This window comes from Aotus nancymaae, unplaced genomic scaffold, assembly GCF_030222135.1.
Source record: "Aotus nancymaae isolate 86718 unplaced genomic scaffold, 86718_ANA_hifiasm-v0.15.2.pri h1tg000003l, whole genome shotgun sequence".
Lineage (NCBI taxonomy): Eukaryota > Metazoa > Chordata > Mammalia > Primates > Aotidae > Aotus > Aotus nancymaae.
Genome location: NW_026988414.1, coordinates 51978585 through 51995370, shown reverse-complemented (window position 1 = coordinate 51995370; position 16786 = coordinate 51978585). Strand labels below are relative to the sequence as shown.

At 40.2% G+C, this 16786-nt stretch overlaps 1 protein-coding gene across 3 annotated transcripts in view; it reads right to left on the bottom strand.

Annotated features, from left to right (window-relative positions):
- Positions 1–16786, bottom strand: part of SLC24A2 (solute carrier family 24 member 2) — a 293748-nt gene that overhangs the window by 276351 nt on the left and 611 nt on the right. For 2 of the 3 annotated variants that reach the window (XM_012449991.3, XM_012449994.3), the window contains exon 2: positions 13431–14513. In XM_012449991.3, the coding sequence (XP_012305414.1) occupies positions 13431–14360 (930 nt within the window). In that variant the 5' untranslated portion in view covers positions 14361–14513. Of the gene's footprint in view, positions 1–13430; positions 14514–16365; positions 16445–16786 lie in introns of those variants that run through there. The other variant, XM_012449992.2, reaches the window with a different exon arrangement.

Sequence of the window (16786 nt, the reverse complement as noted above, 5' to 3'; positions counted from 1 at the left end):
TTGCCTTTCAGATTTGAATGACTAAAACTTTTGCCATTTCTAGGATTTCTTATTTTGATGAGAAAATTTAATATGATGGTCAGGCTGTATTAAATGTTAGAGAGTATGGCATTAAAATTCCATAATAATGTCACTTGTTATATGCATTATCTTTTGACAAATCTGTAGTCTGAAGCATACATTTCTGGCTATAGAATAAGCATTCACATAAACCCTTCTTAATATATTACTCCCTAAAATGTTGGAATATTACACTTTAAATATATTTTTTAAATATCCAAGTATTTTATTTGGTGAGGAATGAGGGATTCTTAGAACCCAGAACGCTGACTAAATACAAATTCAGAAAAGTCTGTACTGCTTTGCCTTCAAAGTATTTGCCATTCCTTAGTGGCCTAAAGACTAGATTTTTGGAAGCTACTAACACGAGGCCTGATACAGAGAAGGGAGTTAAGAGACCTTCTCTATCTGTGAGCTGAGAATCCTGAAGGGTTGACACTTTGAGTAAGCAAGCAAGAAAAAAAAATCTACCTTGCAAAGGGAGATGGCAGGATGTGTCTATTTGAGTCTTGATTTTTAGTGCTGCTGAAAGTTGGGGAAGGAGAAGAAAGATGAGTTTCCTGGAGAGAGATCCAAGATGGCTGGTTAGGAGGAGCTCGGGATTGCAGGTCCGAGTGAAAGCGCAGAGGGTGAGTGGACACCACATTTCCAGACGGATTTTTACTGCCCACAGACCAGGAGATTCACAGGCGAAGGAGCCCCATGGGTTGCCAGTGCCGCTGTTTTGGCCGGCGTGGCTGTTTGGCCTGTACCCTGGCGCAGCGGTTCCCAATGCAGAGTGAACGAGACTGAGTTCCCTCTTAGCCAGCAAGGAGAGCTGAAACGGGGAGCCAGGCCAGGAGATTCCCGGGCAAAAAAGCGCCACGAATCTCAGAGCCGCAGTTTCAGCCGACACAGCGGCTCCTGATGCAGAGCAAACGAGACGGTGTCCCCTCTTGGCCAGCAAGGGGAGCTGAAACAGGGAGCCAGGCCAGGAGATTCCCGGGCAAAAAAGCGCCATGAATCTCAGAGTCGCGGTTCCAGCTGACGCAGCGGCTCCCAGTGCAGAGTAAACAAGACAGTGTCCCCTCTTAGCCAGCAAGGGGAGCTGAAGCAGGGAGCCAAGCCAGGAGATTCCCGGGCAAAAAAGCGCCACGAATCTCAGAGCTGCGGTTTCAGCCAGCGCAGTGGGTCGCCGCATGGGAAATCACACAGGTCCCGGCACCTATTCAACAGGCGACCAGGTCACCTGGTAGAGAGCTGACTGTTCAACTAAAAAACAAAAGGCTCTGAGGCAGGGAGCCAGGTGACCAGGCCCGGCTGGTCCCACCCCCACAAAAACAAAAAAACAGCAATTGGAAACGCTCTGGGTTGAGACTTTCACGGCAAACACAACTGAACCCGGGACGGTCCAGCTCTGTGGAGGAGGGGTGTCCGCCATTACTGAGGCACCCTGCAGTTCCCGAGGCAATCTGCCATCGCCAAGGCAACCCGCCACTACAGAGAGTGCGTCACTACAGAGGCGGGCCAACATAGCAGAAGCAGTTCTAACTACGCCCATAAAAACAGGACTGCAGGGAAGTTCACATGGCAGCTGGGTGGAGCCCACAGCACCTCAGTGAAGCCTCTGCAGGCTGAATGTGACTAGGCTGCCACCTTGCGGGCAGGGAAAATGGCAGCGGCACAGTGGAAACGCATAAAGCCCTAACTCCCTGGTACAGAATACCTGGGGGGAAGAAAAGGGGGTTTATGAGTTCTGCTGCTGCAGACTTAAACTTACCAAAATCAGAAAGTCAGCAAATATAAAGTCGACAGGTGGATAAATCCACAAAGATGGGAAGAAACCAGTGCAAAAAGGATGAAAACACCCGAAACCAGATCACCTCTCCTCCTACAAGGGATCACAACTCCTCACCAGCAAGGGAACAAGACTGGATGGAGAATGAGTGTGATGAAATGACAGAATTAGCTTTCAGAAAGTGGATAATAAGAAACTTCCATGAGCTAAAAGAACATGTTCTAACCCAATGCAAAGAAACAAAGAACCTTGAAAAAAGATTTGATGAAATGCAAACGAGAATGGACAACTTAGAGAGGAATATGAGTGAATTGATGGAGCAGAAAAACACAACATGAGAACTTCATGAAGCATGCACAAGTTTCAACAGCCGAATTGACCAAGCAGAAGAAAGGATATCAGAGGTCGAAGATCAACTCAATGAAATAAAATAAGAAGGCAAGATTAGAGAAAACAGGGTAAAAAGGAATGAACAAAGTCAACAAGAAATATGGAAATATGTGAAAAGACCTAATCTACGTTTGATAGGTGCACCAGAATGTGACGAAGAGAATGCATCCAAGCTGCAAAATACTCTTCAGGATATTACCCAGGAAAACTTCCCAAACCTAGCAAAGCAGGCCAATATTCAAGTCCAGGAAATACAGAGAACACCACAAAGATATTCCTCTAGAAGAGCAACCCCAAGGCACATAATCGTCAGATTCATCAGGGTTGAAATGAAGGAGAAAATACTAAGGGTAGCCAGAGAGAAAGGTCGGGTTACCCACAAAGGGAAGCCCATCAGACTCACAGCAGATCTCTCAGCAGAAACCCTACAAGCCAGAAGAGAGTGGGGGCCGATATTCAACATCCTTAAAGAAAAGAACTTTCAACCCAGAATTTCATATCCAGCCAAACTAAGCTTCATAAATGAAGGAAAAATAAAATCCTTTGCGAACAAGCAAGTACTCAGAGATTTCATCACCACCAGACCGGCTTTACAAGAGCTCCTGAAGGAGACACCACACATAGAAAAGAACAACCAGTACCAGCCACTCCAAAAACACACGAAATGGTAAAGAGCATCAACACAATGAAGAATCTGCATCAACCAATGGGCAAAACAGCCAGCTAGCATCAAAATGACAGGATCAAATTCACACATAACAATATTAACCCTAAACGTAAATGGACTAAATGCCCCAATCAAAAGACACAGATTGGCAAATTGGATAAAAAGCCAAAACCCATCAGTGTGCTGTATCCAGGAAACCCATCTCACATGCAAGGATACACAAAGGCTCAAAATAAAGGGATGGAGGAAGATTTACCAAGCAAATGGAGAGCAAAAACAAGCAGGAGTTGCAATTCTCATCTCTGATAAAAGAGACTTTAAAGCAACAAAGATCAAAAGAGAAAAAGAAGGACATTACATAATGGTAAAAGGATCAATGCAACAAGAAGAGTTAACGATCCTAAATATATATGCACCTAATACAGGAGCACCCAGATACATAAGGCAAGTTCTTAAAGACTTAAAAAGAGACTTAGACTCCTACACAATGATAGTGGGAGACTTCAACACACCATTGTCAATATTAGACAGATCAACGAGACAGAAAATTAACAAGGATATCCAGGACTTGAACTCAGACCTGAAACAAGCAAACCTAATAGACATTTACAGAACTCTCCACCCCAAATCCACAGAATATACATTCTTCTCAGCACCACATTACACCTACTCTAAAATTGACCATATAATTGGAAGTAAATCACTCTTCAGCAAATGCAAAAGAATGGAAACCATAACAAACAGTTTCTCAGACCACAGTGCAATCAAGTTAGAACTCAGAATTCAGAAACCAACCCAGAACAGCACAGCTTCATGGAAAATGAACAACTTTCTCCTGAATGTTGACTGGATAAACAATGAAATGAAGGCAGAAATAAAGATGTTCTTCGAAACCAACGAGAATGAAGGCACAGCATACCAGAATCTCTGGGACACATTTAAAGCAGTCTCTAGAGGAAAATATATAGCAATAAGTGCCCACATAAAAAGAAAGGAGAGATCTAAAATTGACACCCTATGGTCAAAATTGAAAGAGCTAGAGGAGCAAGATCAAAAAACTCAAAACCTAGCAGAAGACAAGAAATAACTAAGATCAAAGCAGAATTGAAGGAGGTAGAGACACGAAAAACCCTACAAAAAAATCAGTAAATCCAGGAGCTGGTTTTTTGAAAAGATCAACAAAATAGACAGACCACTAGCCAGATTAATAAAAAAGAATAGAGAGAATAACCAAATAGATGCAATAAAAAATGATAAAGGGGATATCACCAAAGATTCCACAGAAATTCAAACCATCATCAGAGATTATTACAAACAACTCTATGCACATAAACTAGAAAACCTGGAAGAAATGGATAAATTCCTGGACAGTTGCCTCCTCCCAAGCCTAAACCAGGAAGAATTCAAAACCCTGAATAGACCAATAACAAGGTCTGAAGTCGAGATGGCAATTAAGAGCCTATCACCCAAAAAAAGCCCAGGTCCATATGGGTTCATAGCCGAATTCTACCAGACATACAAAGAGGAACTGGTACCATTCCTTCTGAAACTATTCCAAACAATCCAAAAAGAGGGAATCCTTCCCAAATCATTTTATGAGACCAACATCATCCTGATACCAAAACCCTGCAGAGACTCAACAAGAAAAGAAAACTGCAGGCCAATATCCATGATGAACATAGATGCAAAAATCTTCAATAAAATACTGGCAAACCGATTACAACAGCACATCAAAAAGCTTATCCAGCATGATCAAGTAAGATTCATCCCGGGGATGCAAGGCTGGTTTAATATACACAAGTCTATAAATGTAATTCACCACATAAACAGAACCAAAGACAAAAACCACATGATTATCTCAATTGATGCAGAGAAGGCCTTCGACAAAATTCAACAGCCCTTTATGCTAAAAACTCTCAATAAACTAGGTATCGACGGAACGTATCTCAAAATAATAAAAGCTATTTATGACAAACCAACAGCCAATATCATACTGAATGGGCAAAAACTAGAAGCATTCCCTTTGAAATCTGGCACTAGATAAGGATGCCCTCTCTCACCACTCATATTCAATATAGTACTGGAAGTTCTAGCCAGAGCATTCAGGTAAGAAAAAGAAATAAAGGGTATTCAAACAGGAAAGGAGGAAGTCAAATTGTCTCTATTTGCAGACGACATGATGGTATATCTAGACGACCCCATCATCTCCGCTCAAAATCTCCTGAAACTGATAAGCAACTTCGGCAAAGTCTCAGGATACAAAATCAATGTGCAAAAATCACAAGCATTCCTATACACCAATAATAGAGTTAAAGAGAGCCAAATCAAGAACGAACTGTCATTCACAATTGCTACAAAGAGAATAAAATACTTGGGAATACAACTAACAAGGAACGTAAAGGACCTCTTCAAGGAGAACTACAAACCACTGCTCAACGAAATAAGAGAGGACACAAACAGATGGAGAAACATTCCATGTTCATGGTTAGGAAGAATCAATATCGTGAAAATGGCCATACTGCCCAAAGTAATTTACAGATTCAACGCTATCCCCATCAAGCTACCAATGTCCTTCTTCACAGAACTGGAAAAAACCACCTTAAACTTCATATGGAACCAAAAGAGAGCCCGCATAGCCAAGTCAATTCTAAGCAAAAAGAACAAAGCAGGAGGCATCACACTACCGGACATCAAACTATACTAGGGCTACAGTGATTAAAACAGCATGGTACTGGTACCAAAACAGAGATACAGACCAATGGAACAGAACAGCGGTGTCAGAGGCAACACAACATATCTACAACCATCCGATCTTTGACAAACCTGATAAAAACAAGCAATGGGGAAAGGAGTGCCTGTTTAATAAGTGGTGTTGGGAAAACTGGCTAGCCATATGCAGAAAGCAGAAACTGGACCCCTTCCTGACACCTTACACTAAAATTGACTCCAGATGGATTAAAGACTTAAACATAAGACCTAACACCATAAAAACCCTAGAAGGAAACCTAGGCAAAACCATTCAGGACGTAGGCGTAGGCAAGGACTTCATGACCAAAACACCAAAAGCATTGGCAACAAAAGCCAAAATAGACAAATGGGACCTAATCAAACTCCACAGCTTCTGCACGGCAAAAGAAACAGTCAATAGAGTGAATCGGCAACCAACAGAATGGGAAAAAATCTTTGCAGCCTACCTATCTGACAAAGGGCTGATATCCAGAATTTACAACAAGCTAAAACAGATTTACAAGAAAAAAACAAACAAGCCCATTCAAAAATGGGTAAAGGATATGAACAGATACTTTACAAAAGAAGACATACATGAGGCCAACAAGCATATGAAAAAATGCTCATCATCACTGGTCATTAGAGAAATGCAAATCAAAACTACATTGAGATACCATCTCACGCCAGTTAGAATGGCGATCGTTAAAAAATCTGGAGACAACAGATGCTGGAGAGGATGTGGAGAAATAGGAACACTTTTACACTGTTGGTGGGAGTGTAAATTAGTTCAACCATTGTGGAGACAGTGTGGCAATTCCTCAAGGACCTAGAAATAGAAATTCCATTGGACCCAGCAATCCCATTACTGGGTATATATCCAAAGGATTATAAATCGTTCTACTATAAGGACACATGCACACGAATGTTCATTGCAGCACAGTTTACAATAGCAAAGACCTGGAACCAACCCAAATGCCCATTGATGATAGACTGGACAGGGAAAATGTGGCACATATACACCATGGAATATTATGCAGCCATTAAAAACGATCAGTTCGCGTCCTTTCTAGGGACATGGACAAACCTGGAAACCATCATTCTCAGCAAACTGACACAAGAACACAACATCAAACATTGCATGTTCTCACTCATAGACGGGTATTGAACAATGGGAACACACGGACACAGAGAGGGGAGCACTATACACTGGGGTCTGTTGGGGGTGTGTGGGGGGGACAGCAGGGGGTGGGGAGTCGGGGAGATAGCATGGGGAGAAATGCCACATATAGGTGAAGGGGAGGAAGGCAGCAAATCACACTGCCACGTATGCACCTATGCAACAATCTTGCATGTTTTTCACATATACCCCAAAACCTAAAATGCAATTAAAAAAAAAAAGAAAAGAAAGATGAGTTTCCCTTAAGGATTTTTAAACACAGGCTCACTCATATGGGTTTGCAGTCTGAATTCACACTACCTGGGTAGTAAAAAAGTCAAACATGTAGGTTAGAATGGTCCCAGTTGGTAGTACTCTCAGACCCTTGACAGCAGAGCAATCCTCTCTGGAGGAATGCACTTAAAACCCAGGCCTCGGTGGATTCCCACAGGTAAAGTTCCAAGAAACATGTGCTCAAAGTTTAAAAATACTTCATGGTTAAGAATCAATAAAATAACAAAACTAGACTTGCAAGGATATTGCCACAAAATTATCAATGATGAAATATAAAATATACTTAACATGTTCAGAGGAATAAAAGGCATTAAACGTATGGTCATGAAATTATAAACAATGAATAGCAGCCTAACAGATTTGAAAAAGAGTCATGTAAGACTTGTAGAAATGAATAATATGATACCTAAAATTAGAATCTCAACAGATGAGCTTCAGAGCAGATTAGACAAAATTAAAGAGAAAATGAGAAGCTAGAAGGTAGATATAAAGCAATGGCAAGAATAAGGATCACAGATAGAAAAACACGAACTGTTAAAAGACATGGAAGATAAGATAATACAAGATCTGTCTAATTGGAATACTAGAAGGCAGATACAGGAAGACTGGGATAGAGGCAAAACTGTTGGAAGGCACTAATCCTCAAAATCAAGAAGCCTAATGAGTCACAAACAGGGGATACTTAAATGAGAAAATCACACCTGACGTATCTTTAAAAAAATGCCAAATACTCAAAAACCTCAAAAGTAGTCAATCAAAAAAGAGAAATTTCTTATAAAGGAGCAATGTTTACATGGATAGTCTTTCAACAGCAAAAATGGAATTGAAAGACTGGAATATTATTATCAAAGTGGGATGAAAAAATAATTTTCTACTAACTACTTTTGTCCTATATTTCAAGAAAATGAAATACATCTCTAAGTAAATAAAAATCAGGTGCATTTACTATTAACAGATTAAAAAACTTATCATAAATGTACATCAGGGGTAGAGAGAAAAAAACTAGATAAAAGGTTTGATATACAAGAAGGAATGAGGAAGGGAAAAACCAATACATATGTGGATAAATCTAAAAATATTGATGGTAAAATGACAACGTCTAATTTATGAGGCTTAAAAAATGAAAATTATGCCTCAATAAAGCTGTTACAAAACATCGAGGTAGAACTTAAATTCTCGACTTTAAATTATATACAATGGGTGAAGAGGTGACTGAGTAATTTTCTAAGGTACTTCAGTCCTTTAGCTGAAGTGTAAACGTCATTAATTTTATACTATGTTAAGTTAAATATACAAGTTAAAATTTCTAAGGCAAGCATCAAGATAATACAAATAGAGTTTATACATTCCAAATTATTAAAGGGAAAAACAGATTTAGAAAAAAATCCAAAAAAAGGCAAGAAAAAATTGTGAAAAGACCAGAAGAAATAGAAAGTATACAGTAACATGATGGAAAAGAATTCAAGTATTATAGTAATCACAGTCAATGTAAACAAACTCAACTTCCCAGTTACAAGATTATGCTTGTCAAACTGAATTAAATAAAGTGCATCTATATTCTGGTTACTAGAGACTTATCTAAAACAAAAGAAGTTTGAAAATAAAAGAATGGAAAAACTAAACCTATCAAATCCACACTGTGGATGTACTTGTGTCCCCAGTAACAAATAATTCCATTCTTTGCTAAAGTTAAGATACAAATTACCTGGTTCTACCAAAAAAGGGGAGGGGGGTACAAAAGAAAAGGAGGGAAAAGGAGAGAAAAAGAAGGAAAAGAGAGGAATGGAAGAAGTGGGCAAAGGTGGGAAGGGAGAGATATGGTGACTTCAGTTCTCTAGGATTGACAAAGTTTAGGTCATCTGTTGCCAGGTGAAACCAGAATAGGGAATAGGAAAGGGAATGGCCAAGGGCAATTGGAACTGTGTGTATCAAAACCCACTGGGCCCTTTGGAGTCTCTCAAAATGCCTCGTTCACTCTCTGAATCACAAACAGTAACTGATGGGTTTACTTTTAGGATAAGTAGAGGGAAACAAAACAAGAAAAATATCACCATGCTGTATCCCTAGATACATAAACACACTACTTTCACAGTCAGTTAAAAATTTTAATGCCTACGTTTTTTTCTTTTAAGAAAGACAGAGAATTCGTTTCCAAATCTATCAAGTAATACATCTTTTTATTTAATATAAGGATCATCTTATCTACTTTGTAGTTTATATATTAATTTTACTAATTAATAAATTCTGCATCTTAAGCAAAGTTGGGGCAACGCATGTATACTTGTACAATTATTTATGGTGTAGTACTTCACAAGAAATACTTCACTTTATGAAGAATATTTATAATAATTTTGTTTTAATCCTGATTTTCCAAAGAACATTAATCACAATGTGAATTGCAAAAACTGTTAACAGCTTTTCGGAAACATACAAACTGAATAAAGCAAAGCGCACCTAAATTACTAAGTAGTCTGGTCCTCCAACTATCCAGCTTTAAGCATCTTTATTTAGATCGTGCCCTTCATTAGAACCAGGCCAACTTGCTGTCAGATTACAGTGCCAAGTCTAAGACGAAGTTAAATACCATGGACAGCTGCTTTCTAGGCCAATGACAGCCTAGCACCATAACAGATCAAGGGCCCCCAGCAGTCAGGCCAGGAGCACAGCAAAATGAGCCGAATGACCTGAAACTTAACTGCTTCACATCCTGCGGGATTCAAACTTATTCCTAACAAACTATAGATATGTTTTAAGAAGAGAGCCCCAATCATCTATAAATAAAAATACCCCAAAAGCAAGTCTCTGCCTAGTATGGATAATGCTAAGTCCCAGCAATGGGCTACCCATTTTAAGCAAAATTCCAAATAATAAAATTTCAGGACAAAATAAAGACATTTTGAAGTTTCCTTGGAATTAATATTTGGCCCATATATATTCACTGTATGTGAACTAGAGCTTATGAATATTATAATACAGCAAATATTATATAACCCTAAGGGGTATAATGGCCTGCTTAACTCAAGGATTCACTGGAGCAAATTCAGTCTTCAAGGAATGTTTTATAATTCTTTAATCTAAAATAATTTATTCCAATTCAGTTTTCATTTAAGAATGAAACATAAAAGGAAGGCAATTAACATTTATTGAAAAAAAACCCACATTTTCCAAGGATCCTGCTAGATGCTTAACATTCATTTCTTCACTTAATAATTTTACTAATCTTATGAAGTAGGTATCATTATTCTCATTTTCCAGTTAGGAAACTGAGGCTTAGAGAGTTAAAATGACTTCTCTGAAATCACTGGGCTTATTACACAACCAGGCTAAAAACTCTTTCCTTTTTGAGTTAAAGCCCCAGGGTTTCTTCACTATGTCATGACAGTATACAACTTTTTAAAAAGGGTAATGGCATCACTGAAAGAAATAACAACAATAAAAACAAGAATCACACACAAGGTAGAGCAATTAAATGAGATGAGAAACTGTTGCTTTAACTATGAAAAAAAAAATGCCAGTTTACATTTTTCCATGCTTCACAGTTACCCTATGAGGTACATCATCAATAATGGAACCAAATTAAGATTTTCCATTTGTCTATGAAGCAAGCAGTTTCAAAGATATTCACTGCCTAGAGCCCAGCAGAGTTGACTTTTTAGCAAGAACCATTTGATGATTTGCATAAGAATATCTAAAATGTGTTTCCTCTACCTTCCCAAACTCCCATGCCCCATAGTTTTGCAAACAGGACAATTAAATGGCTTTGCATGAAAACATTCTTAGTATTTTGCTTCCTAAATTCTTGTACTGAACATTCCTTTCTATGAAGACTCCATTGAAGGCCACATTTGGCTTAAAGTCTTTTTTTCCTAAATGTTTTGATGATGTCAGAAGCATTTCTGTAAGAAAGGTAAGCTACGCAGTCAGAATTCAACTCTGCAGCCCAGGGGACTAGATGACCACATTCAAGAATTCATCCTTCTTTTGGACACCTTATGTTCAGTACTTGGGGAGCAAACCTCCATAAGTTTCTGAAGTCAGGCATTTGATAAAGGCTGCATTTGCTGAAAAAAATTCCAGCAATAATTCAAAAATAAAATTGGCAAGGTGAAACTTCCTAAAAAAATTACACATCCTTATGCACATTCCACTTAAGAACGTATGACTGTGCTCTAGCATTTTTTGAGAAGTACCAAATAAGACATAGCTTTGTTTAGAAAAAAATCTCTACTTTCATTATTGAATGTCAAAAGAAACATTAATGACTAAATGGAATAAATTAAAGCTATTTTTGGTGCTAAAGGGAAAATAATACAATGAACATTTTTGGGGGCAAACCAGAAACAGAAATAGTTAGGAATATAACCTGCTTTCTTTTTTAATTAAGTAAATCTAGAATTTCCAAATTTTAGGACTCACACAATATTACGTATAGCACAAAATTATGGATTTAAATAACAAGTGATAAGGGATGACGGCCTGAATTTTTGACTTTAAAATAATCATAAAAAGAATACAACCATCACCTAATTGAGTAGGTAAAGATCCTTCCAGGGGTATTTTAATAAATGGTTTATAATTGATTAAATACAGTCTAAAACCTATATTTGGAAAACTATTTCTAAAATGCATGAAACCATCTTCCACTCCACTAAAGGATCTTCCACCCCACTAAAATCAGAATACAAAATCCTCCCGCAATCGTACATACACCATTGGATTGCTCTGCAGATTCATTTTTCATAAATGTTGCCAACATAATATTCAGCCAAGTCTCTAAGTTAATGAAGTTCCACTAGGGTGTAAGAAAACAAGAAAGTACTGAGTTCTCAAAAAGACTTTTCACCATGGATATGCCCAAGAAATTTATAAGACATCAAATCATTTCCTTGCCTTTAAAAAATATACATTTCCTTGACAATTGTTCAGTACTTTAACTTCAAAAAACACAAGACTATCAATGTAAACCACCCGAACAGACTCAAAGAGAGTGCTTCAAGGATCTTTTTTGGCTGCCAAGTTAGAGTAGGGGAGAACTTCCAATGATGGTCCTGTCTTATGCCCTGAAGACGTACTCAATTGTCACATCTGAATGCTTGTTTGCATATATTTTGCTAAGTGATTTTTTGGTTGTATTATAGTTTCTAACAAGCAAGCATACATCAAGAGAAATGTTAGAAATGTAGTACAAAACATTTCTCTTTTGCATGTAATAAGTAGAAATATTACTAGTTTTATTTCCTGCACTTTGCTTCCATTTGTGGCTACAATGAAAATGACGGTCATCAAACTTGACTATAAAAGAATTACGTAAATTTAACTAAATTAATATCATTTTTCTTTTCTTTTTGGACAAAACCTCTCACCCCCTGCTCAAACATCTGTTTTTTGTTCCTGTTTTTTTTTTGCATATATGAGAATTTTCCCAGATGCTGGCATGAAAAGTCTATGTATGTATTTTGGCTTTCTGTTTAAAAGCACACTCAGAGATGACATTCCACTGCTAGGATATAAATCAGAACTGCATTACCAAACCACATACAACTTTATTGATGCCACTTGTCCACTATTTAAAAACATAATTTACATGTTTGCAGGAATTACTTCTAAGCTCTTTACCAATCTGCTTTCCACCCATCTAAGTGGCAGGATGGCCACTATTGTTATTAAAACTCCCTCAAATTCTACTCTAAAAATATTTGAAGTCATGTTTATTATGGTGTGCAAAATGGATCATAGTGATGCAGAGGCAGATGGCAGGGCTGGCCAATGATTCTCTTTACAATGGATGCTGATCAGTTCCTGGTCAAGTGATCTAAGACATGATCATGTCAATCACAAAAACAGCTATGATAACAATAATGACCAAATCTGCTAGGCTGGGCTGCTGACTGGAAGGTACAGCTATGGTGACCCAAACTTTCTTCCTCAGACATATCTAAAGAGATGGTTCTTTCTTGGTAATTGTCATGTGTTCATTTAAAAAGAAAAGGCCTTGCAACTTTTTAGGCACATGCACACTTTCCTATGAAAATTAAATTGCTCACAAAATCATTATGCCTACTTTCAGAAAATAAGAAACCAGTAACCGCTAAATCGGCTCTGGGAGGCTTATGTAACCTCTATTTACAAGTGTTTTACTCTGAAGCAAGTAGCTGCGGAACTTAGTAAAGATCTGCAAGAATACCCGAAAATTATTTTTTCCATTGCTATGTTAGTCTGGCTGTCACAGAACTTCAGAATCAATCTGCTATCCACAAGAGCCCCAAACATCATCACATCAAAAAAGTTGCAGATCGCGAAAACATAATATTCAGAACTGTGGTCAAGAAAAGCATTAAATAAAAAAAACCATCACCAACCTTTGCTTGGGCTTCTGGTGCTGTCACCTTGACGACCTTATTGCGGTTTATCATTTGCTTCACCCATTTTTCGACTTGCACGTTGAATTTCATGAAAACCACATAGAAAAAATAAGCTGTTAAGAGAAGCAAGCTTTCCCACCACATGATAACGTTATCCAGGAAAAATATGATCAGCATGATCAAGTCAACAATGTAGAAGGACACATCTCGAAAGAGTGGCCACCATGTCAGGTTTAAGATTTCTCTAGAAAACAGAGCACACATGCCAATAACAAAGAGGATATTGAATACTGCAGAACCTACAATCGTGCCTATGCCAACGTTGCTGTGAGCGATGAATACCCCTATGAGAGACGTGAAAAGTTCTGGGGCTGATCCCCCTGCAGCCATAAAGGTGGCTCCAGCCACATCATCAGAGATGCCCAGTTTTTCAGTGATGACAGTCAAAGAAGGAACAAAGAACTCATCACAGACAATGGCTAAGGCTATGAACATGTAGATCATTCCAATGACATGGAGAATGATCGCACCTCTTCTTCTCTCCTCAAGGGAAAAGATGTCTCTTGGGTAGTCTCCTTGGGCATGATCTGTACTATTCTCTGACTCATCTTCCTTTGAAAGAGGTGGCTGTGGAGTATAATCCCGAATCTTGTCATTTAAATCTAAGAGAGTTCTCTGATGGTAACCCTGTGCTGCCCTAGGGCCACTTACAACACTGGCCTTTCCTGTGCTCTGTGTATCTGTCTCAGAAAAGGCACTGATTGAAAATGAGACAGTGCTAATGGCTACCAGACCCATGAAAAGGCCTAAGATTCGAATTAACTTCAGTTTTTTCTTGACATTATAATGTCTCCTGCAGTCAGACAGTGACTCATCCAAACACCATTTCTCCAGGAACGTGATGGTGGTGCTTTGGTGCAGATCCATCCTGGGTCTTCTGGTGGATGTGGTGATCTTCCAACTTTAGACTCAATCAGATGGTTCTTTCATATTTTTCCTTACTTTGTAGTTAACGAAGCTTGTGGGGCACGTCCACAATCAGGGATTCTTACCCTTCATGGGAAACTTTCATCATTTATGCTTAAATAAAAAATAAAAATGAGAATAAGTAAATCTTAAAATCATGTCTTTTAAATAAAAAGATCTTTGCAGATATGATAAAGTCCTGTCCTGCAGCTATGTGATCTTGGGTTACTTCTCTGTGTCTCAGTTTTCTCATTTAAGATGGGGACAATGGTAGTACCTACCACCCAGGATTGTTTTTAAGATGAGCAAAAACATACGTAGCACTTAGAATAGGATGTGGCACTCATGAAGATGTATATGTAAACCCAAATAAACATTTTGGTAAATTCAATGTTAGATGTAGAAAATGTAGATGTGTGTAAGAATAAAAATTTTATAGGTGAAAATCTATCAGATTATCTCACATTAATTCATGTAACAACCTTCCAGTGCTATAAAGGTCCCGCTTCTTTCAGAACTGTCTAGGTACTTGAAAACTAACAATTATTCATTATGTATTCTTTTAGTCCGATTATATAATTCTCAGTTGTAGGCACATTTTTCTGATTTAATCTATCATTTGGAAAGTGAGTGTTTCTTTAATTTAGTGATGTTTTTCTGCACACACAATGATATTATCTTATTTTTCATAAAAAGCCTCTCCTTTATCAGATGGGGGGCAAGTAGTCCTTCACAAATTTAAGTTTACAAAAAAGTATTCTGGTGACATGCACAAGCTGTGTTCCATAAACATCTAGACATTGTTTTCAGCTAAAGCTTCTTTTAAAAAAAACAACCTTTAGTCATATTTAAAATAGGCAGCTTAGTAAGTCAAACAACTCCCAACGCAGTGAAATAACAAGAAGGCTATTTCGAGAGACCACATGTGTATCTCATAAAGAATACGCAAGTTGTAGCAATACCTCTGTTCACAAAATCTGCCCCAAATAGCCCCAACACTGACTTTAATAGGTTATATATCCAAAGCAGAGTTTTCATTCTCTATCCCATGGAGGAGATAGGTAAAATAGCCAGACACAACAGCTGATGAAGAGTCTTCTTTTTAGTTTTTCTTTAAAAAGACTATTCTTTTCCATATCAACGATTTCATTTTGCAGGCAGTCGCTGAGATAATCTCAGGTGTACAATAAGCTAATTAAACACACGCCACTTAAACACTGTGATTAGCTGGAGCTCAGGTTTTCTGAGCAAAGCAAGAGCACAAATTAACCCAGGCTGAGTTGCTGCTACTCTTGAGATAACCCGAACCCATCACGGAGATTCGCGGCTGGCTGCGAACGTCAACGCTTAGCAGGGACGATTAAGCGATTCACAGCACTCTGGGGACTGTCAAAATGCCCGGCCCGGGTGACCGGCACGGACAGACTCAACTCCCGGGGCGCAAAGTCACCTCCACCCCGGTCCTCGCTCCCCCTGCAAACCCACCGTTAGTCTCCCCAGGAGTTACCTCCGTAGAAGTTCGCCCCCAGCCACGCCCCAACTTTGCCTTGCGTGGTCCCAAACTTTCCCTGGTGGATGGATAGGAAAATAAACCTAACGAATAGACGCCCCACCTGTGAGGTTGGAGCTGGGTAGCATTTGGTGAGGCGCTTGGCCCGCTTCCCCCTGGGTCGTTTGTAGGTGGTTGGGGAAGAGAAGCGTCCCTCTGCGCGTCTCCCCCGACGTCAGGCCCTACCCCGCGCCCCCCATCCCAAGCCAGGAGCAAGGGTAGGAGTGGCGGGGGGTCCAAATCCGCGTCCTGGAGCAGAGAGAGTTGGCTAACTCCTAGCGGGGCCTGAGGCGCCCATATCCCCGGCAGAGCCACCTGTGAGCCTGCAGCGCAGCAACGGGATACGCGCAACCCGGATCCGGGGACGACGACCACCGCGGCTAACGCGGCGGGCTGGGCGCAGCCGCCCGCGCTTACCGGGATAAGCTGGGAGGACGCGCACACGGCGGGACCCTGAGCGCGGCCCGCCGCTGCAGTCCGCCGCCCTCTCCGGCCGTCCGCCGCCCTCTCCGGCCCTCCGCCTCCCCGCTCCGAGGCCCGGGCTCCGGTTCGCGCTGGTCGCCGCTCTCGCCAGCCGGGGCTGGGCTCGGGAGGAGACTGAGACTGAGCCGCTGCGAGCCCGGCGCTCCGAGTCTGGCGCTGCCAGGCCCCCGCCGGCCCCTCCCTCTGGGCTGTGCGCGCTGGGAGCGGGGCCGCAGCGCGTTCAGCTCCCGAGTCCTCTGCTCCACGCCTCCTGGGCGCAGAGGCGACGCTGGCAGCCGTCTCTTAGGAGATTTCTCCGCAGTGTGGACGGGGGTCAGGATTTGCAGGCGAGCAAGGGCAGAGAGGAGAAATCGTA